This window comes from Dermatophagoides farinae, chromosome 1 (genome assembly GCF_024713945.1).
Source record: "Dermatophagoides farinae isolate YC_2012a chromosome 1, ASM2471394v1, whole genome shotgun sequence".
NCBI classification, from domain to species: Eukaryota; Metazoa; Arthropoda; class Arachnida; order Sarcoptiformes; family Pyroglyphidae; genus Dermatophagoides; species Dermatophagoides farinae.
Genome location: NC_134677.1, coordinates 7,224,013 through 7,245,446, shown reverse-complemented (window position 1 = coordinate 7,245,446; position 21,434 = coordinate 7,224,013). Strand labels below are relative to the sequence as shown.

Sequence of the window (21,434 nt, the reverse complement as noted above, 5' to 3'; positions counted from 1 at the left end):
CATTATCACATGATAATCGAAATTTATTTAGAACATCTTTTTATACGAATTTAACGATAAAAATATCAATCAATCTCAATGATTTCAACAGAATGAATTTGAAATTTAAATCTAAATCTAAATAAATGTAATTCAATATATAAACAAACAAACATCATTGAAATCTTTCAATCTAATTGATGACAAATTTCATTGTCCAATTATGAGAAAAAAAGCAAAACATTTGCACAAACACCATTCTTTTATGATGATGGAAGCCATTCAAATTCATTTCGATTTATTTGTCAATCGAAATGAAATGAATTTGAATGTTGTCATGATCGATTAAAGTGTATGTCTGTGTGTGTGTGCGTGTGTGTGTGTGCAATAAACAAGAATAACAATTTCATTAAGAATAATGTTGTTGTTGTTGTTGGTCATGATGTTCATTGGAGGGTAAAAGATTAATAAGATGATGAAAGTTCTTTAACCTTCTGAAAGGGTCTATTACCTTGTGTTGTCTTGCTTTTCAAGCAAATTGTCAAATTACACATTCGATTACTGAAAACAAGCCATGAATTAGCCATTCTTCTGTAAACTTCCGAATAAATTAAAAAATGCTCCACCTATTCAACGATTACGGATATAACTTAATCATGATCATAATATTTGTCCATTCTCAATGGACAAAACAAAAAAAATACGGTGTTTGCGTATTTCGACAAACGCATAGTGTTATGTTATATAGCGGATAAATAGTGTATAAAAAGGCCATTTTTCAATTGATTCTCGTGTTAGAATATAATTGGACGTCAAGTCCATTCACGGGCATTATCTTTTTTTAAAAAAATCATTGTGTAGTACGAATGATCAATCGATTAACCAAAATCACGATCTAACGGACAGTTCGATCATAATCTTTCACCATCATCATCGTAGCCATCATTATTTTATATACTATGAAAGAAAAATTACACGGAAGAATTTTTTCAAAATCAAGTAATCTTAAATTATCATCACTTGTGATTGTTCACCATCATTTACAAGTTTTTTCATGTTTCTCGTTTTTCCCTTTCTATTGACTTCAGTCGGTTCATTCGCCCGATCATCGTAGTGTATAAAAACCGATGATCCAAATCAAATAATTTTTGTTTCGTTCATTCGTCGACGATAATTTCATCTTTATCAATCTAACATTCTTTTTTTAAATTCATTTGACCAATTGATTTTAAATTGATCTCATCATAAATTATGTATGTACTTCAACATTCTTCGAAAATTCTCTTTCGACATTGGCTGTTGTTTTTGTTGGCAACATTTATGATCAATTATATGATGGCAGAACCGGCCGCCGAGCGTGTCAACTGTAGAAGAGTTGTATTTCATCCATATTGTCGTGGTATCAGCGCTAAACGATCATCAATGCAATTGAAAGAGTAAGTATTTTCTGACTTATTGATTGTCATCATTTTATTGATAGTGATTGTTTTCGATGATTAGTGCATCGGATATGCCACCAAGTCTTGAATCTATCAAAAAATCTTTACCAAAAATATGGCAACAGCTGTTGATTCCAGATACAAGACAGAGAATCATTGAACGATTCAATAGTGAACAAGTAAGAATAATAATTATCTCTCATAAATGGCCATATTTTTAAATTTTTGAAATTTTTAAAAGTCTGTTCCACGAACAATGAAAGCAGTCATAATCGACGACAATAATACGGCTGATACGAATCATTCGGAACCCAATCTTAAACTGGATTCACATTTAAATCACGAATTTAGAGCGGAACCATTTCAGGTTCCCCCATATTTATTCGGACATAAACAATCGAATATTGAGCCAGATATAAAATCAACATCAAGTGAAGAAGAAATAAGTGAAACGAATCCACTTATTTTTCATCTACGAATGGTCTCTTATCCTGAATTTATGCAATTCTTTTCACGATTAACATCAATACCCAAACATTCCATGTTATGAACCTAAAGATCTCTTATTATTAATTATTCAATCGTTGTCATTTGTTTTGGCAACAATTTTACCTCCATTCACATCAATGAATTTTTTTCCTCTCTTATTTTTTTTCGTAATGATAAATGTTGAGAAAATTCCTTTCAAATTGCTATACCGCCGAAACGATTCAAATGTATAAAAAATCGATTGTATCGAATTTATTGTTAAATAAATTCATTTCTTAACACAATAAAATCTGCACATGATTGCAAATTTCATTTTCATCATCACATTTTCACAATTCTTTTTCGCACAAATTATGGCAATCACCATTGAACAATTAAAAGCAAAATTAATTGATAAACTAGCCGCCACCCATGTGGTAGGTGTTTTTGTTTCATAAATTTCCAAAAAATATGTGAACATTGAATTTTTTCCTTTTTTTAAAAAAAATGTAGGAAATCGAAGACGTTTCTGATGGTTGCGGTGCAAAGTTTGTAGCCAAAATTGTATCGGCAAAATTTGATGGCCTTTCATTGCTAGATCAACATCGACTTGTCAACGAAACAATTGCAGATGAAATGAATTCCATACATTCATTCCGTATGAAAACAATGACACCGGAAAAATTTGCAGCCGAATCATCAAAATGAAAAGAATAGTGAAATCAAAATATACGGAAAAACATTTTAAACAAACAAAAAATAAAATTTAATTCCGGACCGAAAAAAATTAAAACTAATTATAATTAAAACATTCATTTCTTTGATGAAAGTTTTGTGGCCTTTTGACTTTTGTCCGGAATATTTTTTTCCAATTCTTTCATTGCCTCTTGAATGTTCTTCTGTGCATTGTCGGTCTGTTGTTTCACCACATCGGCTTGCTGTTTGATCGTGTCGGCCGTTTTTTTTATCGCCTCATCAATAGAATCTCTTTTCTGGTAATAATAATAGCCGATTGCACCAAACACGGCTGCAGTCACGGCTGCCATAATCGTATATTTGCGTTTGTCCATAATAATACTTTTTAAAAGTTAATTTCAAAAAAAAACAGAAAAAAATTCACTAAACTTTATCAAATAACACTAAAAATTAATTGAAATTCACAATACCCAGTTGCTTAGCTTTTAAGCAATTTTTATTTTAATTTGATTATTTTGAAAATGAATCAATTCCACTAAACAATATCTACAAGACGAAATTCATTTTCTAATTTGTCAGGAATGACGTGAATATATTTGTTATAATATGGTTGAATTGTATTGACGAAATATTGTTGTACTAATGGATTATTCGAATTAAGTTGAACCCGTTCGATAGAATAGTACACTGTACCGGCAGTTATTGCATACAAAGATTTATCTCGAGGATTAATGCCACAATTGTATCCGGGAAAATATTTCAGATGCTTTTGAGTGCCAATCATCATTCGTTCATCGACCCGATCACCTGGTATCTTGTTCAAACTAAATATTCGTTGTTTCTTTTTGTAACCTCGTTGTGTCATTGCTGGACTTTTAGCGCTACGTGATTGAAAATAATCTAAATTATATGAAATTAAAATTATTATATAGTGTAGAAAAATTTTGAAATTTCTTACTGATATCTCGAAGACATTTTGAAAATAAATCGTTTTTTATTTTCAAAAATGAAGCCATTCTTAAATGAATCAAAAAATCATGTGGTAAACTTTTTCAAAATGTTTTAAATCAAAATGAATAAACTTTCCAGAAATAATTGATAATGATAAATTTAAAATTTTTATTTACGCATATAGCAATTATTATTATTATTAATTACAAAAAAATTTACTATCAATTGAACACATATTGATCACCATTTTCATCGTCGTCATTACTGTCATCTTCGCAAATAATTCTTCGACGCACTCGTTTGGATTGTCGCAAATCAGTTCGTTTTGCTTCAATTTTAATAGGAATTGAAGATTTCGCCTTTTTCTTATTCGTTGTCGTATTATTGTTTAAACGACTGGGCTGTTTTTTAATTACTGTTCGAGTGCGTTTTCCTTTATGGACATCTGATTCTGGCACTGTTTGTTTGTTCTATATATATAGAAAAGGAAAATAATTTATTTCAAATCAAATAAAATAAATTATTAATTTCTTTATATTCTTACATTTGCTGCGTTTTCATCTTGACCACAAATTTGCTGTTCACCATTTTCATCGTTGACGTTGCCATTTTGTTCATCGTTAGATTTGGACTTTGTTCGAATTTCTTTCATTCTCGATTCCATCTCATCCAACATGACCTTTGATTCCGATTTGATCGTACCATTTTTTCGAGCATTATTCAAAATGGCCATAAAATTAGCAAATATTATGTCACAGTACAAGGTATTGGCAAAGAATGAGAAATTATTCATCAAATTTATCATCGCTCGATCATTGTATTGAAGTTGACTAAGGCAATATGACAAATCTCGCCAGATACGTTCATCACTGAAATTCATAAAAAAAAATTGTAAAAGTTTATTAATCAAACTTTCAATAAGAAAAATACATACGTTGTATTACTGAATCGATGACAAAGCTTGGCGACCAATGATTCAGTGTTACGAGTTTTCTCCAACAATTCAAACAAAAATTTGATCATATCCTGAAATTTTTCTTCTTCCATACCATTTACGCCTGAAAGATTACTGATTATATCGGGCAAATAGTTGTAAATGTATACATTATTCTTTTTGCCCAATTCAACGAAAAATAAACGAGCTGAAGATGAAATCGAGGCGTCATCATCGGTTACCAATTGAGCAATCTTGCTTATATGACCTTTCGGTTTGATCATATCGGCTAAAATCAAACGTGTCAATACAATCAATGCATTATTTTTCACCTGAAAATTATCATCAGTAAGGCAGCCAAATATTTTTCCAGTAAAATGTTCCATTTCATTCGGAAAACGGACCAATAGATCTCCGAATGATATGATTGCATTTGAACGTATATCACCGTCTTTGGATTTTTCGAGTATATCGGCCAATGTGGCTCGATTTTTACGCGTATAATTCAATGAAAGTGCCATGAATTTGGCCATGGATAGGCTGGCGGATTGGCGAAGACAATATGAAAAACAATTACCTTCATAATCGGTTGAAATTCTTTCAATAAGTGGAATAAATTTTTTTAATATACCGTTATCTGTTCAATATTGATGAAATGAATCATTAATTCGAAAATCTTTTTTAAAAGGTTATACTTACCAAATAATACGGATTCATTACAAATTTTGAAGATATTTTCCTGATATGGATCGTCATTGTTGGGTCCAATCATATCATCCATTTCGTCATCTTCATCATCAAAAGTAAAATTGGTAGCCTCACTATTTCGACTTCCATTTAAAACAGAGCTGTTATCATTGACCCGACGTGACAAATGATTGGAAGCTTTCGAAGTTTTCTCCTTTTCTTTGATGTATTGACGAATCTTCAATTCTTTCATGAGATGCAAATCAAGATGTATCAATATATTAATAGCAACATCGCCCAGCATTGATATGAAACGCGAGATCATTACATCATCGATATGAACGATTATGTGATTTTGTGATGTAATATGAGCTGCCGATGAATTGCTTGCCTCATCCGTTGATTCTTGACTGTTTTGATGTTGCTGGAATTCGGGTAATTTAGCTTTGTTAAAAATATTTCTATAGCAATCTTGAATAATTTGTGAAATGATGGAATCTGGTTTGTCGGCCAAAAAATAAGTTACTTTGATGACGGTAGAAGACATACGTAGCCAATATTTGCTATCAATATTGGTAATACTTTCAGCCATGATTGAACGAAGACGAATAAAAAGTAGATGATCAGGTGGTAATTTGAAAAATCGTTCCATCAATTCGGTTTGTGGCATTTTAAAAGTTTTCATTAATACTTCACAAGTATCGGCAACAAAACGATGATCATAACAATGTGGAGGTTCCAGGCTAATGGAAATGATATTATTTAGATTTGATTCATTACGTATCAATGATGGTTGAGCCGAGGCCAACATTCCGATGATGATCAATGCTGCTCTGCTATCTTCATCAGTAATTTTTGAATACTTTTTAGCATAACGTTCCCAAAGGATTTGTAAATGTATTTGATTGAATTTTTGGGCCACGTAAAGCTCTTTGATTACAGCCTCGGCACAAATTAGCTCTCCTTGATTCAATTTCAGAATCATATTTGATAAATGTTTCACTTCCATATAATGAATACTCTTTATATCCGGTAGATCTTCTTTTCGCGTTTTTTCCTCGTTAGGAGAATGATTCAAGTAGATTTCGGTGAACGCTTCCATCAATGCATCTCGTATCGATTTTTCACGATTGAAAATCAGCTTCAGCATCTTCTGTATTCCAAACATAGCATTATCGATTTCCATACGATAAGCGTAGGTGAAAAAACTGATCGCTTCTTGAATGTCTGTGACATTACGAGAATTGAGTAGAACACAAATGGTTGGTATCGATTCGGAAATAGCATTCGTTATATTGATGGCCAACTTTAGCCTTTCAACTAGCGTTTCATATTGTTTGATTTTTTTACATTCACGTTCAATAGTTTCCGGTGAAACCGTAATGTTTTTAGCAATTACATCACCAGTTTCATCGCTCAAAATTTTTTCAATCATTTGTTTTTGGCTTCCAGTTTCTTGGTCAATATTTAGATTTCCAAAATCAATCAAAGGAGCCAAAAACACCTGTTTTGCTAAGGTGAGCTCATAGGAAAGTTTTGTTTTCAAATTGGATTTAAAATTCGTCATGGCACTCAAAAATAGACCATCAGCTTCACTAAAAGTGGCATTATTTTTTCTTTCATCGCAACCATCTTCATCATTATCGTTAGAAAAGCCAACGACATTGTCATCATCATCGCTATCATCTTGATCATGACAATCTGATGCTTTTAATTGAAATAATGGCTCGTTTGGATATAATGATTTCAATGAAAAAAGTGCAATAAGTGCCTCTTCAAATTGAGAGTTTGTAAACAGACTTCGAAAATATTCGAAACCTTTTTCCAAGTTATCTTGAGGTAGATCATTAGGAAATGATATGTTCTTTAGCTTTTCTTTCATTTCCAAACCATGTAGTTTCCAGAAATCATGAAATGGTTTTTCCAATTTCACCCAATCGGCAGCCAATGTTTCAATCAATCTGGTATCATTTTTCGGTTTTTTTGAAAATAATTTAGCATACTCTTCACTTTTTCGTTTTCGATTATCTTTTTGAGTTTGCGGGACATGTTCATGATTTTCTGTGATATTTGTTTCGATGGTATTATCATCTTCATTGTATGTACTACTGTCGCCCGAAGTATCACTAATTGGAATTTGTGTTTCTTGTTGGTGTTGTTCGATCAATTCAATTAATTGTTCTTTAAATTGATTACTTAATGATTGAGTTTTTTCCATTAGCTTAATCATATCTTTTTTATTCATCATGTTGAATGTATTTTCTTTTAGCATTATTGTAAGAAAATGAATAGCGTTCTTGCGGACGAAACAAGATTTATCATCTAAACGGCCAATGATTAAATCGATAACAGATAATAAACGTTCAATAGGAATGGCACCATGTTCGGCTAATTGACACCATAACTGTAAAACACGACTTCGAGTGTAGCTAGTGATGTCATGGATATGTTCTTCAAGTTTGTCCAATAGTTTGTTTTTAATATGAACATCTTTGAATACAGTAGGTAAAGCGAATTTATTGATGATAATAGTTGCAATAATTTCAAGCGTAGCGTTTCGAAGCCAATATGAATCCTGTTCAAGAAAGTCAAACAGATCGGAAATATGTTTGAACATTATGTCGGTACATTTTTTGCCTAATTCAATAAGAAATGTTGACAATGCTCGTGGAGCAGAATTATCTTTTGATAAAATATTGATATCCATAGATTTTATCTGTTCTACTATATCATGGACGATGAATAAATGTGGCAGACGTTTTATATTATATGCGACTAGATCAGAAAGAATACCCGAAGAGCTTTCTTTGCTCTGGAGCATTTCGATAATTTTCATACAATAATTGATACCATGTTGATATCGATCCAATGCAATCGTGATCATTTCGCATATATTATTAAAATATACGGATGAGCGAAGGCGAAATGCCATACTGTTTTCGATAATTTTGTAAATCCAACGTGTGGTAATATTGACAAAATTGCTAAGAAAATGAGACGTTTCAAACACTCGATCCAATCGCAAGGAAAATAATTGTAACATTGTTGATATGGCTTGATGTTTGGAATCTTGATATATTTTCGAACATTTGGTGGATTTGTTTTTCTTTTTCCTATTACGATTATCTTCGAGTTCGACATTGCTATCATCTTCGAATAATTCACTGAGCATAACAAAAGCAAATACGATCATCTGAAGTTTGTTCTGTTGTGTTCGTCGTTGATCAATGTGAAAATTTTCGTTAACAAATTGATTCAATTGGCTATGCAAAGAAAACATTGAACGATTAAGTAATATCCAAGCCTGATTGCGGACTTCAATGTCAACATCTTTGAAGAATTTTATAACAAAATAAAAATAATCAAAAGTTTCAAGAATGAAATCAGGCCCTTGACTCTTGAAACGGCGTTCAGCTTCGACAATTCTGGAAGACAATTCGGCAGGATTTCGTACGGTTAAATTGACTGAATAAAAATTGGGAAAATTTTCCCGATCTTCAAGCTCCTCTAAACGATCGGGAATACGAAAAGTGAAATATTGTTCGATTGTCATTTTTGATTTCACTATTCGTGTGATTCAACGTAATAAATAAAAAAAAAGCGGCAAAACTAAATCGATGATGAAAAAATAGAAAACTACTGAATGATTCATAGACGTTGTTATATGAAAAAAAGATAAATGGAAAACGTAGAATTTTTTAACTCACAATCAATTTAATACATATTTGAAAGGATTCATATCAAATTTGAATTTATAAAATAAGATATATTCTTGTGAATAGATGTGTTATAAAAATGGGCATGGTATTTTGGCTCGCATCGAATTTTTTCTAATTCAATTTTCAACGGATTTTTTTTACTGTTGCTATTTACATAGCTATTTTAACTGAATAGAGATGATGGGGGCTGATTTAGCCGATTCATGCACCAATGATATAAATATGATGATGATATAAATCGCGTGTCCAACTTAGTCGATCGATCGATAGTAGATGATTAAAAATATTTTAAAACCATCTCTAAATATATTTATATTTATGTGTATTATATAAAATAATGTAATTAATAATAATCTATCATAATGGGTAAAAATTTAAATTCTTCAATTCAAAATTCTAAACAATCAACATGGAAACGAATGTTTACGATATCATCACATTGGGAAGATAAAGTATGAATTTTTATTTTAATTGACACGTAAATTTTTTTACAATCGAATATCTATAGGATGAATTCTTGGACGTAATCTATTGGGGCCGACAATTAGTTTCAATAATAATTGGTATCGTTTGGGGTATTCTTGGATTGACCGGTGCATTCGGATTACTTAGTTATATGGCTACCAGTTCGGCTGTGGTTTATTTATATTCAAGTACGTTGAATATATTATAATAATTTATTATCATTATATAATGATGAAATGGAATATCTTCTTTCTCCTACCACATAGTCAATGTCAATGATGATTCTGAAGATGCTTTGACTGCTGTTAAAGAAGGCTTCATGACATCATTGGCCGCATTTTTGGTCACATGGATTCTTGTCTATACTTATCTTTATTTCTAGAAGCTATAAGAAAATTATATCTTACAAAATGAATTCAAAGGAGCATTCCTTCTTATCTTACCCATATTAATTATAAATTTATTATTATTATTAATTGAGTTTTTTTATAAAATTTACATTTTTATTCATACTTGAAAGAAAAGACAAAAATAAACTTGTCAATTTTTAATTTATATATTTACAATTGTTAAAAAAACTCAATATTTTCCGCTATATGATGATTTATGGTAATAACGTGATGAATATGATGATTGATCGGGACTTTCATGATAATTATGGTGTCTTTGATGATGGTGATGATTCGATGATGTACTTCTCGGATCATCTTTATATCGTCGATCGCCATCATTTGAACGATTTTTTCCTGTTGTTGATGATCGACTTGCATCATTTCGACGATCATAATAGTAATTACGAGATGATGAATATTGATTATCACAATATGAGGATGAAGTTGAAATGGGAGATCTAGATCGTGAACGAGAATCTTCTTGATAATAACGATTTCTATGATCGCGTCTATTACTATTACTACTGACGATTTTGGAGGAAATAAATGAACGAGGTACAAGTGGTGATCTATCGTTACGGTATTCTTTCTGCTCATTTCTTAGTTTTACATGATCATCACGACTGTTGGAATAATAATCATCTTGTTCTGAACTACATATGGAATGGCCATTCTTTTTGGAACGATAAGCTGTAGATTTGTAATGATCATTATCGAATGACGATGAATGATTATAATCATAATCTAATCTTTTCGATGATTTCGATGTTTCTTCTTTGCTTGATTTGATGGGAGATTTTTGCAATTTAAATGATGATGATGAGCTAATGGAACTGTGTTCACTTCCAACATTATCTTGCTGTTGATTAACATGATTGCCACCACTAATTGAATCTTGTGTGGAAATTTCCATTATATTATCATCATTACGGATGCTTTTCAATATTTTTTCGTCACCGTCAATTATCATAGGCTTATTCGAAATCTGAGATCTGACATCAGGATTTTTATCATTCACATCAATTGACGCATTATTTTTGATTTTACTAGCAATGATATCAGTGGCCACAACCGATGGAGAATTCGAACGTGAATCTATCAATACAGGTGAATTGATAGCTTCTGTGGACAATAGATTATTACGTTGAGCTAGAGCTCGTGCTTTAACTTTTTCTGCTTCTAGTTTTAGCCGAGCTTGTTCTACTTTTGTCTCCAAATCTTCTTGGTCCAATGGTTTTCGAGTATATAACATCAGAATGGATTTGCAAATATCGTCGATACTTTCGGAATCGACATTGAACATTTCATACCACAATGGTTGACTGGGTAATGATACCTAAAACAAAACAATTTGTTAGAAATAAAATTCAAAAAAAAAAAATAAACCAAAGACTTACTTTTAAAATTCTTGAACTCAAATGAATACATGCACAAGCTATTGATTCTGGAGGATAACGAACAAAAACATTTGTTTGTAAACTATCATTCATATAGCTCCTGTGAAAAAAAAATAAAAATAAAAAATTAAGAGCATTTCAACTATTGATGCCACAAATGATCCAATGATTGAAAATGATGACACGGATGTGAAGGATGTCAGCAACTCAGCAACAAATGTAAATCAGACGAACCATTCATCACTCTATCAAATATAAATCATACATTTCAAATTTAAACAAATAATAAAACAAACAAACAAAAAAAGAGATAACTTTACAACACACGATGATCGAAATGAAAACATGTGCCAGCCAAATTTTGCATAGAATATGTATTGGATAAAAGTTAATTTTTTTGTTTAAAAATTAATCATCAATGAATATTTAAAAAAAAATAATAATACTACTTACGACCGAATAAGGGAATCAACGTAGTCGACGAAAATCATTTTTTTTCGGTTTAATTTTATTTGTTCGATCGATCGTAACAGAGACGAAAATCATCTCATATCTTGTTTGTTTTTAATTTAATTTTGACAATAATGACAATATAATAAAAATAAGATGCATTAATCAATTTTGTCATAATAAATTATAATTTTTGCGAAAATTTTTAATTCTTATTCTTGATTGATTAATTTTTTTTTTACTCATGATTATTACATATACTAACCCAAACAACAAAATCCATATTCATTTGTTTTTTTTAAATTGACTGACACCCTTCATTGTTTTTTTTTCTCCAACCATTTTCAACCACAAAGCTAATCATCATCATTTAGAATAAAAAATTGAATAACTTACCATGCAGTTTGTATCAAATCAACATTGCTTTCATTTTTCAATATCTGAGCAACAGCAACGATAAATTTATGAGGATGTTTTACATGAACACAGAATCCCAATTCTTTTAGAATTCTTCGTTCAGCTTTTATGACTTGATTTTTGAGATAAATATAATTTTCATCCAATATGATTGGCACTGTTTGTCTAAATAAATAAATAAAAAATCGAAAAAATTATTAGCTTAACATTAAATCTTCTAATGCATAAATTGATTGCATGATGAAGTAGTTATTGAAAGCTAGTATTTAATTTAGCAGCATTATTTTCAAGAAAGTTTAGTATCCTGATTAAGACAAAACTTTTCTAGCCATATGCTGCAGAATTTTGCTTTTCTTTCTTGATTTTTCAATAAACACTTACTGCTTCAATCTAATCTGTTTCATATTATGAAAAACATTTATTACATCTCGTATACGTCGTGGTGCTTCTTCAACTTTTGATGCAAGTACTACACATGCCATGGCTGTTATCTCCATTGGTTGTCGTACGAATGATTTTGAATAATAAAATCGTTGAAATAAAACCTGGCCAGTAGCCATTGCGACCTAAAAAAGAATTGAAAAACTTATAAATTACTTTTCCATAATGATTTTCTTTTCATCAAACCTGCGGTAAGCGTAATAAAATTCCCGATATTTGTATGAGTTTACATCCTGTAATGCGAAGATCATTTTCAATATCAGGATCAAGATTATCAGCTTTCGAAGGAGTATTCAATATTGTTTCTTTCGGTAATATTGGATTCTCTAACAAGATGACAACGCGACCATATTTAAGACGATTGTTGGATGATTGTTGCTGATCGGTCAATGATGATGATGATTTATTTATGGCCCCATCGATAACGGCATTGTCGGCAATCGCTTTATTTGATTCTTCTTTGTTATCGTTGTCATTTATTATCACAGATGAGATCGAAGAATTTTTGGTTTCCATTGAATTAATTAATTCTAAACACGAAAAAAGAATTTAATATTTTAATTTTCCAAACAAAAATGATAATAATAATATAATGAGTTATAAACTTTGATGAGCAAAATAACAGGCAAATATTGCCATTGATTGCAATATATCGAGCTCACAATTGAATCGCACATTTTATCTGTTCATAAAGAACGTTACTTAATTTCAATAGAATTCGATACTTGGGCCATCTATCGAATGCGTGTATGATTCAAATCAAACGTGTTTTTTGGATCTCAAAGGGTTTGACATTTCATTTATAATCAAGTTTTGAATTTTAAATTTAATAACAATGTTGTTTTTATTGATCAACTCAAATTTTTATTGAATCCACACTCTTCAGAATTCTATTTGTTGCCATCATTATTGTCAAACACAAGAAATGATTGCTTTTTCTCATTTTTTGCTTTCGTTATTGAATTCTGGGCTTTCTGAATCTTCAATCATCATCTATGATGTTATATGTGACCTCAATTAAATTGTTATTCGTTGATTAACAACAGGATATAATGAATACAAAAGAAATAATTTGCAATGAATATTTTAATGATGAACAACAACCACAAGGCTTATTGGATTTAATAAGAATCTATCATAGTATTTTCGAAGGAAAAGCTACAGGTATTTACATTTTATTTTTTTCTCTGATTGAATTTTTCTGTTATTCCCATTTGCTGCTTTTGCTGGATCTTTACCATAACTCGAATTTTTCCAATACTATCTCGTAAAATTTGTTTTTTTTTATTTGTTCCATTCATACACACAAATACATTCACATGATGATAGTCGTAAAGAAAACCCTTCATCATTCATGTGTTATTACGTATGGCAAACACACCATTTGATTACGCTAGCTGGATATCCTTGAGACAGAAACCAAGAAAAAAAAATCTCCAAGTTGTGTCATATTCTATAGCTTTACACTTTCGATATCTATGCGTGTGAAATAATGTCGATATATCTTCAAAATTCGTTCGATGCATTGTGCTATTTCTTTTTTGGCGGGCTTGTTTATTGGTCTCCATCTCATTGATTTTAATTCATCATCATCATCATAAAAAAGTATGTTTTCAAAACACTTTAAATGACATTGGTGCGCACACAAAATTCTATATAATCATTTGTGTTGGCAATGATGATGATGATGATGATGATTTAAACGACTAGTCGCAAACATACACAAACTTCTATACATTAAATTTTGATCGAATCTCATACACGCATATTTGCAAACAGATATACTTGCATAACATCATCATCTTCTCTGTGTATACACAAGAGTTATGGTACCAAAAAAAAAAAAAAAAAAATATCCAACTTGATCATCCCCACTACCCGCCATCATCATCATCATCATCATAAATTCAATTCGTTCATTTTATCCTCCCTCACACGCGATCGTTTTGAGAAGAAATAATAATAAAAAATATATTTCACTTTTACCCTAACTCTCACTTATTCTCTTCCTTTTTTCCCTCACCCCCTCCTCGAAACATAATTTGTTTTTTTTTTCATCATGCGCAGTGTGTATTTGATGATAAAATCTTGCCTGAAGACTGCATTCATTGGAATGATTTTTTTCTGTGTTTTTGTTCCCGTGATCTATGATCATGCGCATGCCAGGATTTTTTTTTTATATAAATCCAGTTTTAGTTTTCATTCCCCCCTCCCGTTTCTTTCTCTTTTGCTTGGCTAATGTGACAAGTTCAGCATAAATAACGACCACCACCATTATTTTGGTTCCTCATCATATGCATTCACAAGACTCAAGTTAGCCCGAATTTCTAAACGCATGCGTAAAAACTATTTTTTTTTCAAGAAATGATGGTGCTAATATTATTACTGCCATTATTATTGCTGGTTCTGTCGAGTGTTTTGTTTAAGTTTGAGAGAGAGAGAGAGGGATAGCGACAAGGAAAGGGAGAGGTAGTAGATGTGATTTGTGAAGAAGTTGAAAAATGTATGAAATAAAGAATAAGTATGATGATAATTTTTAGAGAGATGATCCTGAATGGTTTTTATTTGTTTTTTTTTTTAATTTTTCGATATGATTACATTCATCATCAAACATAATTTTAAATTTCAATCAAATCAACATTTGAATTGATTATTATTATTGTGATGTGAATTGTCATTTGATGGCTATAACAACAACCACAACAACAAGAAGACACCACACACTTTATTCTCATTTGTCTCATTGAAACATTACCCAGAATTTTTTTTTTCCAATTCATCACCTTAACTAATGTGACTAATGTAAACGGAAAAAAGCTTTGTTTTGATTTTTTTAAACGTTTTTATATCTTTGGTTATTTCATCATCATTTGTTTTAATTGTTTATAATTGTTTTCATCATTTTCTTTCCACAATCGAATCGTATGAATGAATCCATGGTGTTATAGTATTGATTGAAAAAAAATGAAAATAATATTTAACTGCTGCTTGTGAATGGATACACGATCGTCTTTCATTGCCGCCATATTATGTTCTTGTTCTTCTTTTTCTGTTATTTTCCTCCCTCCTCTTCTCCTACAATTATTGTGAACAAAATGATGAAAAATTCGGTATTGACCATATAAGATCAATACAAAATGATGCCATACAAATAACATCAAAGTAAATTTTTTATTTTATTATTTTTATGGTAATAATAATATTGGCTTAGAATGTGATTAACCCATTATTTTATAGACAGAATTTCTTTTTTTCTTTTTATTATATTGTATTATTATGACTTGTCTTATGATGTTCTATATATATATATTCTACTAATAATGACTTTCTTTTCTCTTTCTCTTCTTTTTTTTCATTTAATCCCTTATCCTGAATTAAAAGACAGTGAAAATTTAACTTTCACATATATACACACACTCACACACAGATGAGGAAAACTCATTTTTTTCTTCTCATTTAAAAATTATTATTCAAAAACATCTTTAACTTCCACTTATCTACCTCAAAATTTTTTTCAAAAAAAAATCGTTAATCAGGAATCTACTCTACTATAATCATCTATTTTGTCTTCATAATCAACGCAATTCATTTTTTTCACTTTATTATTATTATTATTAGCAATCGACAGAAGGAAACAGAAAAAAAACAAACCGTCACGCTCAAACGTCTCGATGTTACCTTACCGATATCATAATTTCGGTAATCTACCATTGAATACGTTTCTCGAAGGTCATATCTCTTTTTCTTTTATTTTCACTTGAAAAAAAATTCTTTCCATTTTTTAACCCTTGTGCAATAATAATTTTGTTTTTTAATATTTGTCTCATTAAAAATAATTCAAATCAAATAGGATTAGATGCACGTCAACCAACAATAAGTAATTTTATCCATCCACAACCGGAACACCTCCATCATCAAAATCACCAACAGCAGCAGCCTCAGCAGCTTCGGCAAAATCTAAATTCGCCTGATCCAAATAATAATATAACGACACATCGTAGTTCACCCAAATCGAAATCCTCTTCATCAAATCGGCAAACATCAATCGATGAGATGGCTGCTAATCTGACACCAACATTATTATCGACATCTTCGATTCCATTCTCTCAGGCTCAACAGTTGCAAACCTCACATCAGGCATCAAGCGCAGCGATTCAACAACAGCTAGTTCAACAACAACAACAACAGCAGCAGCAACAACAACAACAGCAACAACAACAAACTGGTACGAATAATCGCTCAAGAGTAAAGAATCGTTCTTCCAATAATCACGCAGCAAATCATGCAAATATTGGTGGTTTGAATGGTCTGGCCGCTGCTAACGTGCAACCAGCTCAACATATATTTGGCACTTCGGTTGCTTTTCCAGGGAATCCGTTACAATCGGCTGCTGCGGCAGCCGCGGCCGCTGGCCAAGGTATTCAGAATCAAAATTTTCATAGTCAACATCAAACAGCCGCCAGACTTAATCAGATGCAACAACATTCATCAGCGGCCGGGCAGCAACAACAAGCTGTATTATTACCGTTAGAAATTAATCCTGGACAAACTAGAAATCTGGTTTCAGCAAATAACAGCAGTAGTAGCACTAGTAGTGGGAGTGGCGCCAACGTGATTACATCGAATAGTGCAGCTGCAGTGGCTGCCGCCGTGGCTGTTGCTCATCCACAATATACTCAATACATTACCTCATGGCCATGTCCAGCCTGTAAAATTGCATTCCGATCTGCAAATGAATTACAGACTCATTTGAGGTATGATCCATTAGAATTTTTAATCAATTTATTTTTTATTCACAACCATTTCTTTTGTCCGACTTTGACATTGAACTTTCCCTATTTTTATCATATTTCTCTTCCTTTTTCTATCTATATTTTTTTGCTTTTCTCTTTATATTCCATCTTTCTTGCTCTTTTTTCCATCTCTTTATATATATGTGCTGTGCATTTGATATATGCATTTAAATATGTATGTTGGTGTATGTTTTACATATATCTTCCGTTCAGTGCTCATTTTGTGCCGTCCCAAAAGCAATCATTACAAAATCAGAATCAATTGATAGTTAGTTCAAATACAATCACCAACAACAATTCATTTAACAAAACAACAACTACATCTTCGAAAGAAGATCAAAGGTTCGTTTTGTTTTGACCTATCCTCATTATGCTATTCTCTTTGGTTATTATTATTAAAATTTCATTAGAATTTAGAAAATGTCCTTCTTAGGCTTTTAGTTTGAATTGAAAATTCAAAATAAAGACAAAATTTTAAGTCTGCCCTGAATTCAGATTAGAATTCTGTTTAGACTGAACAATACTTAAATCGGTTGTTTATTCTGTTTTTCCTATATCCATCCTTATAGTATTCACATGAAAAAGGACAAATCTGTACCATGCAATGAATGTGGAAAATTATTCGCCAACGCCGAAAGAGTTCGTGTTCACGTGAGGGTTGCACACGGTGAGAAAACTTGTTCTTGTGCGATTTGTGGCTGTGGCTTCTCATATCGCTGCAAGCTGCTAAATCATATGAGAACTCACACAGGTTTGATACTCCAATATTGTCATTATTGATTTTGATCTTATTCCATTGTTTATAGGTGATAAACCGTTCACTTGTGAAGTATGTGGCCGATCATTTTCGCAAAAAAATCATTTGAAACGGCATCATATGATCCACACTGGTGAAAGACCATTTCCATGTGAAATTTGTGGACGTAGTTTCTATCGCAAAGATAAACTAAGTATGACGATTACAACTTTTTTTATTTTTAAAATATTGATTCGACTTTTTAATTGTTCGTTTAAATTTTTAGCTCGACATCTTCGTATTCATACGAATCCGAGTCCTGGCCGTGGTCGCAATGCTAAAATGCCGGCAACGGTAGCTAATCAAACGACTGTTGCCAATTCCGCACTTAAATTGCCAATGACAACACAATCATTGACCTCATTACCGGCATCGGCCATTCAATTGTTACCTGTAACAATGACTCAAATCAAGACCTCAACCAATAATAGTACCATTGGAGGTCATACATCATGGGCAACACAGCTACAATCATCATCAAATAATCGTCAACAGAACAATCAGGACAATGGCATTAATAAATCCAACGAGGATTCATCGCAGCAGCAACAACAACAACAGCAGCCATCCAATTTGATGGTATCTTCTTGTTAAAATTTAATCATACGATGACCAAAAACGTTCTAAATTCTATATTGTTTTCACAGTTAAAACAGGAACAGATGTAAAATGGAAATGATGTGTGTCCATTATGAAGTGTTGGTCTTCTTTCTTTAATCTTCTATCTTGCAAAATTCTTCAAATATTTTATCAGTGACACAAACGACTTCAAAATTTGCGATTTAGTGCCATTTGGAACTTATATTTTCGATATATCAGAATTATTCGATATTTTAACCTCTAAAATTAACTCAGTGGAAAACGAAACAAAACAAAAATGACCTCCAATTTTTCTTATTTTTTTGACAATTTTTTGTTCCTCTTTTTCATCATTGTCTTCTTGAAATCCAGAAACTTAATATTTTGTGTTCTATTTATATATGTTGTATGTATATGACATTAATTGTCCACAACAATAACAAACAACATGCCTCTTTTTCACTTTTCTTCATTATCGAAGAAAATTATGGAAAACAAAACCAACACCTCAAATGAAAAACCTCAAAAATTTGTTCAAGATGCACAAACAATGCATTTAATTCTGTTCTTTTTTTTAAATTTTCTTTCATCTTTTGTTTGATTGAATTTGTAGTTATCATGACTGAATCCATGATTTTATTCTTTACTGTTCTCATAATCATTTTTTTTTATTATTGCATTTTTATTATATCATCATTACATCTCAATTTCAATTGAATTTGAATGTATGAATGATCTCGTGTTCACATTTCATCTTTTTTTTCTTTGTTTTTTGTTTTTAATAACACACACACACACACACACATACACGCATCAAATATTTCATAACTATGATTAACCTCAACATCGACATTATAATCACTATGACATCATCCTCATTATTATATCATATTAACCTCACTATATACTCTTATGAAACTTTTTATCATATATAGATTTTAGATAATCGAAGCCTAATGAGAAAAAAAAACAACACAGAAAAAAAATAACTTCAGAAAACAAAGAATTTTTATGTAATTCTTTTTTTTTTTGGAATTTGTTTTCACTTCTTTAAGCTTTTTTTTCTAATCTTTATCCATCACAATGTGTGCTTTACGAATTTGTCATACACAGACACATGACACATTTTGACATAATAATCGAAATTTATTTGTTTTTCGATTATAATTGATGATGATTGAAACTTTTTTTTTGAATCCCATAATCATTCTATAAACATTTATTATAATATTTCATTACTTAACCATTGATTATTTTTCATTTCAAAGTGCAGTTCTTTTATTATTGAATACATGTGAGAGAAAAGACATACATGAATAACAAACAAACAAACAGAAGAACATTGATTTATTTACATATAAAAAAATTATTTTCATTTTTTTTCACTTTGTTTTGTTGTTTTTTTTTTTTTTTTTTTTTTTGATTATAATTTTTCATTTTTCTCTCTCACTCTGTTTTTTCTTTCTTTTCTTGATTATTGTTCGTCCAAACGATGACCACACATTGACCATTTGATTGATAAAACAATTATATCATCATAATTTAAGATAAATCATGTTCGCTTATTATTTGTTTTTTTTTATTATAAAGTAATAATCACTTTCTAATCACAAGACAGGTAACAGCCACCTTTTAATTACATTATTGATTATATAAGCCATATAAAACGGATTGATTGAATGATTTATCATTGGAATTGAATTGATTAAAAAATATAAAAAATATTTGCTTGACTTGTCGGGGTTATTTTTTATCAGTTAATCGTATTTCAATAATATGACGAAGTAACGAGGCATCAATTTCTTGGACCACATCACCCTTCAAACATAATGATTGATTAGTAGTCTCGGTAATTGAATCAAGATAATCTAAAAATGAATACGTTCCACCACCGATTCCAAAATAATGACTTTTGCTTGCAATCAATACACGACCATTTGGATGATGAATGTTTGCATGAAAAAGATTGGACAATTTTGAAAAATTTTCCTCCTTATAGATTGTTTCAGCGGTGACGATTAAATCGAGTTTAATTTTGTTTGAAATGAAAAATTCGTTTATTTGCTGCCAATCGCCCCAAAGAAATTCGTAATTAACTTTTATCTGTTCTGCAGTATTGTTTTCATCATTAACAATGATATTTGGAACGGTGAAAAATTTTATAACCTGTTCATTATAGTCTTGTAGATAAATTCGGAATTTTAATTTCGGATTTGAATGGCTCAATTTTTTCGCTAAATAAATAGAAAGCAGACCAGAACCACAACCTAACTGTAGAAAGATAAACATTTATTTTAATGATTAATTAACAAAGTTAATGTATTTATACATCACAAATTCTGAATTCATCCGTATTCAATTGGGTGAAATCATAATTATCTTGCTCAAAATAATCGATTAGATCAGATAATCCTTCCCAGATTTTAAATCCACCTTCATATTCATTCGGTATGACATCCACATCACTGTCTAGCCATGAATTCAATTTCGTTCGGTGTTTATCACTTTCGATGGATTGTTCATTCAATCGTTGTGCAAGACGATGACAAAAATTTTTATTCAATTGTTTATAATGAAAATTTCCTCTATTTTTCTCTTTCATAAAAGAATCAGATTCCTTATCTTGTAAAATAAATTGAATTTCGTTGAATAATTTATCCACATATTCTTTATCAAGAATCGACATTTTCCAATAATAAACAGAATTGAAAATGACAAACATATGAAATGAAATATATAAAAACAAAACGTGGTCGAAAGCACGTGATCATCTGTCATCCATGTAAGATGTGATCATTTTGTTCATTAATAATTTTGAAAAAAAACATCAT

At 30.8% G+C, this 21,434-nt stretch overlaps 8 protein-coding genes across 25 annotated transcripts; 4 read left to right on the top strand and 4 right to left on the bottom strand.

The window, feature by feature from the left end:
- Positions 1-525: 525 nt before the first annotated feature.
- On the top strand, positions 526-2,222 carry LOC124492494 (uncharacterized). Of its 2 annotated transcripts, XM_047055408.2 has the most exons (4): positions 532-978; positions 1,068-1,415; positions 1,480-1,597; positions 1,660-2,222. In XM_047055408.2, exons 2-4 carry the CDS (start codon positions 1,231-1,233, stop codon positions 1,966-1,968), a joined length of 612 nt encoding a protein of 203 aa, XP_046911364.2. In that variant the 5' UTR covers positions 532-978; positions 1,068-1,230; the 3' UTR covers positions 1,969-2,222. The 2 variants fall into 2 exon arrangements, with proteins under 2 accessions (XP_046911363.2, XP_046911364.2); XM_047055407.2 differs by having other exon boundaries at positions 526-1,415.
- On the top strand, positions 2,068-2,701 carry LOC142597612 (bolA-like protein 2). The gene is made up of 2 exons (XM_075732195.1): positions 2,068-2,323; positions 2,400-2,701. Exons 1-2 carry the CDS (start codon positions 2,204-2,206, stop codon positions 2,592-2,594), a joined length of 315 nt encoding a protein of 104 aa, XP_075588310.1. The 5' UTR covers positions 2,068-2,203; the 3' UTR covers positions 2,595-2,701.
- Positions 2,614-3,634, bottom strand: mRpL27 (mitochondrial ribosomal protein L27). The gene is made up of 3 exons (XM_047055432.2): positions 3,541-3,634; positions 3,119-3,482; positions 2,614-2,963 (listed from the first exon to the last, which is right to left on the bottom strand). The coding sequence occupies exons 1-3, from the start codon at positions 3,596-3,598 to the stop codon at positions 2,699-2,701; spliced, it is 687 nt and encodes a 228-aa protein (XP_046911388.2). The 5' UTR covers positions 3,599-3,634; the 3' UTR covers positions 2,614-2,698.
- A 43-nt stretch (positions 3,635-3,677) lies between these two features.
- On the bottom strand, positions 3,678-9,038 carry Cap-D2 (CAP-D2 condensin subunit). The gene is made up of 5 exons (XM_075729215.1): positions 8,862-9,038; positions 5,167-8,763; positions 4,468-5,104; positions 4,078-4,402; positions 3,678-4,003 (listed from the first exon to the last, which is right to left on the bottom strand). Exons 2-5 carry the CDS (start codon positions 8,705-8,707, stop codon positions 3,755-3,757), a joined length of 4,752 nt encoding a protein of 1,583 aa, XP_075585330.1. The 5' UTR covers positions 8,708-8,763; positions 8,862-9,038; the 3' UTR covers positions 3,678-3,754.
- A 149-nt stretch (positions 9,039-9,187) lies between these two features.
- LOC124492511 (GEL complex subunit OPTI) lies at positions 9,188-9,895 on the top strand. Its single transcript, XM_047055429.2, has 3 exons — positions 9,188-9,325; positions 9,382-9,526; positions 9,605-9,895. Exons 1-3 carry the CDS (start codon positions 9,236-9,238, stop codon positions 9,718-9,720), a joined length of 351 nt encoding a protein of 116 aa, XP_046911385.1. The 5' UTR covers positions 9,188-9,235; the 3' UTR covers positions 9,721-9,895.
- LOC124492430 (uncharacterized) lies at positions 9,820-13,564 on the bottom strand. The gene is made up of 6 exons (XM_047055326.2): positions 13,315-13,564; positions 12,622-12,965; positions 12,376-12,560; positions 11,974-12,159; positions 11,128-11,227; positions 9,820-11,066 (listed from the first exon to the last, which is right to left on the bottom strand). Exons 1-6 carry the CDS (start codon positions 13,376-13,378, stop codon positions 9,918-9,920), a joined length of 2,028 nt encoding a protein of 675 aa, XP_046911282.2. The 5' UTR covers positions 13,379-13,564; the 3' UTR covers positions 9,820-9,917.
- LOC124492427 (uncharacterized) lies at positions 13,463-20,290 on the top strand. 17 transcript variants are annotated; one of them, XM_047055315.2, is made up of 8 exons: positions 13,472-13,599; positions 15,817-16,164; positions 16,286-17,189; positions 17,442-17,570; positions 17,798-17,979; positions 18,035-18,178; positions 18,251-18,603; positions 18,672-20,169. In XM_047055315.2, the coding sequence occupies exons 2-8, from the start codon at positions 16,107-16,109 to the stop codon at positions 18,690-18,692; spliced, it is 1,791 nt and encodes a 596-aa protein (XP_046911271.1). In that variant the 5' UTR covers positions 13,472-13,599; positions 15,817-16,106; the 3' UTR covers positions 18,693-20,169. The 17 variants fall into 17 exon arrangements, with proteins under 17 accessions (XP_046911267.1, XP_075586456.1, XP_046911271.1 ...); XM_047055310.2 differs by having other exon boundaries at positions 13,488-13,599; positions 16,054-16,164; positions 17,798-17,895; XM_047055309.2 differs by having other exon boundaries at positions 13,488-13,599; positions 16,054-16,164.
- LOC124492479 (histidine protein methyltransferase 1 homolog) lies at positions 20,145-21,325 on the bottom strand. Its single transcript, XM_047055389.2, has 2 exons — positions 20,933-21,325; positions 20,145-20,874 (listed from the first exon to the last, which is right to left on the bottom strand). The coding sequence occupies exons 1-2, from the start codon at positions 21,323-21,325 to the stop codon at positions 20,347-20,349; spliced, it is 921 nt and encodes a 306-aa protein (XP_046911345.2). The 3' UTR covers positions 20,145-20,346.
- Positions 21,326-21,434: the final 109 nt, after the last annotated feature.

Excerpts from the sequence above, each read along its gene's own strand:
- LOC124492494 (XM_047055407.2), top strand. The coding sequence starts at position 1,231 with ATGTATGTACTTCAACATTCTTCGAAAATTCTCTTTCGACATTGGCTG. Across the intron at positions 1,416-1,479 it reads TCATCAATGCAATTGAAAGA|TGCATCGGATATGCCACCAA; the intron begins GTAAGTATTTTC and ends TTCGATGATTAG. Across the intron at positions 1,598-1,659 it reads AACGATTCAATAGTGAACAA|TCTGTTCCACGAACAATGAA; the intron begins GTAAGAATAATA and ends AATTTTTAAAAG.
- LOC142597612 (XM_075732195.1), top strand. The coding sequence starts at position 2,204 with ATGATTGCAAATTTCATTTTCATCATCACATTTTCACAATTCTTTTTC. Across the intron at positions 2,324-2,399 it reads AACTAGCCGCCACCCATGTG|GAAATCGAAGACGTTTCTGA; the intron begins GTAGGTGTTTTT and ends AAAAAAATGTAG.
- mRpL27 (XM_047055432.2), bottom strand. The coding sequence starts at position 3,598 with ATGGCTTCATTTTTGAAAATAAAAAACGATTTATTTTCAAAATGTCTT. Across the intron at positions 3,483-3,540 it reads AAAATGTCTTCGAGATATCA|ATTATTTTCAATCACGTAGC; the intron begins GTAAGAAATTTC and ends CATATAATTTAG. Across the intron at positions 2,964-3,118 it reads CGTCTTGTAGATATTGTTTA|TATTATTATGGACAAACGCA; the intron begins GTGGAATTGATT and ends ACTTTTAAAAAG.
- Cap-D2 (XM_075729215.1), bottom strand. The coding sequence starts at position 8,707 with ATGACAATCGAACAATATTTCACTTTTCGTATTCCCGATCGTTTAGAG. Across the intron at positions 5,105-5,166 it reads TAATGAATCCGTATTATTTG|ATAACGGTATATTAAAAAAA; the intron begins GTAAGTATAACC and ends AATATTGAACAG. Across the intron at positions 4,403-4,467 it reads CATCGATTCAGTAATACAAC|TGATGAACGTATCTGGCGAG; the intron begins GTATGTATTTTT and ends TATGAATTTCAG.
- LOC124492511 (XM_047055429.2), top strand. The coding sequence starts at position 9,236 with ATGGGTAAAAATTTAAATTCTTCAATTCAAAATTCTAAACAATCAACA. Across the intron at positions 9,326-9,381 it reads CATCACATTGGGAAGATAAA|GATGAATTCTTGGACGTAAT; the intron begins GTATGAATTTTT and ends GAATATCTATAG. Across the intron at positions 9,527-9,604 it reads TGTGGTTTATTTATATTCAA|TCAATGTCAATGATGATTCT; the intron begins GTACGTTGAATA and ends CCTACCACATAG.
- LOC124492430 (XM_047055326.2), bottom strand. The coding sequence starts at position 13,378 with ATGAGAAAAAGCAATCATTTCTTGTGTTTGACAATAATGATGGCAACA. Across the intron at positions 12,966-13,314 it reads AACAAATAGAATTCTGAAGA|AATTAATTAATTCAATGGAA; the intron begins GTGTGGATTCAA and ends TTTCGTGTTTAG. Across the intron at positions 11,067-11,127 it reads TGAGTTCAAGAATTTTAAAA|GTATCATTACCCAGTCAACC; the intron begins GTAAGTCTTTGG and ends GTTTTGTTTTAG.
- LOC124492427 (XM_047055309.2), top strand. The coding sequence starts at position 13,488 with ATGAATACAAAAGAAATAATTTGCAATGAATATTTTAATGATGAACAA. Across the intron at positions 13,600-16,053 it reads TTTCGAAGGAAAAGCTACAG|CAATCGACAGAAGGAAACAG; the intron begins GTATTTACATTT and ends TATTATTATTAG. Across the intron at positions 17,571-17,797 it reads TCTTCGAAAGAAGATCAAAG|TATTCACATGAAAAAGGACA; the intron begins GTTCGTTTTGTT and ends CCATCCTTATAG.
- LOC124492479 (XM_047055389.2), bottom strand. The coding sequence starts at position 21,325 with ATGTTTGTCATTTTCAATTCTGTTTATTATTGGAAAATGTCGATTCTT. Across the intron at positions 20,875-20,932 it reads ATGAATTCAGAATTTGTGAT|TTAGGTTGTGGTTCTGGTCT; the intron begins GTATAAATACAT and ends ATCTTTCTACAG.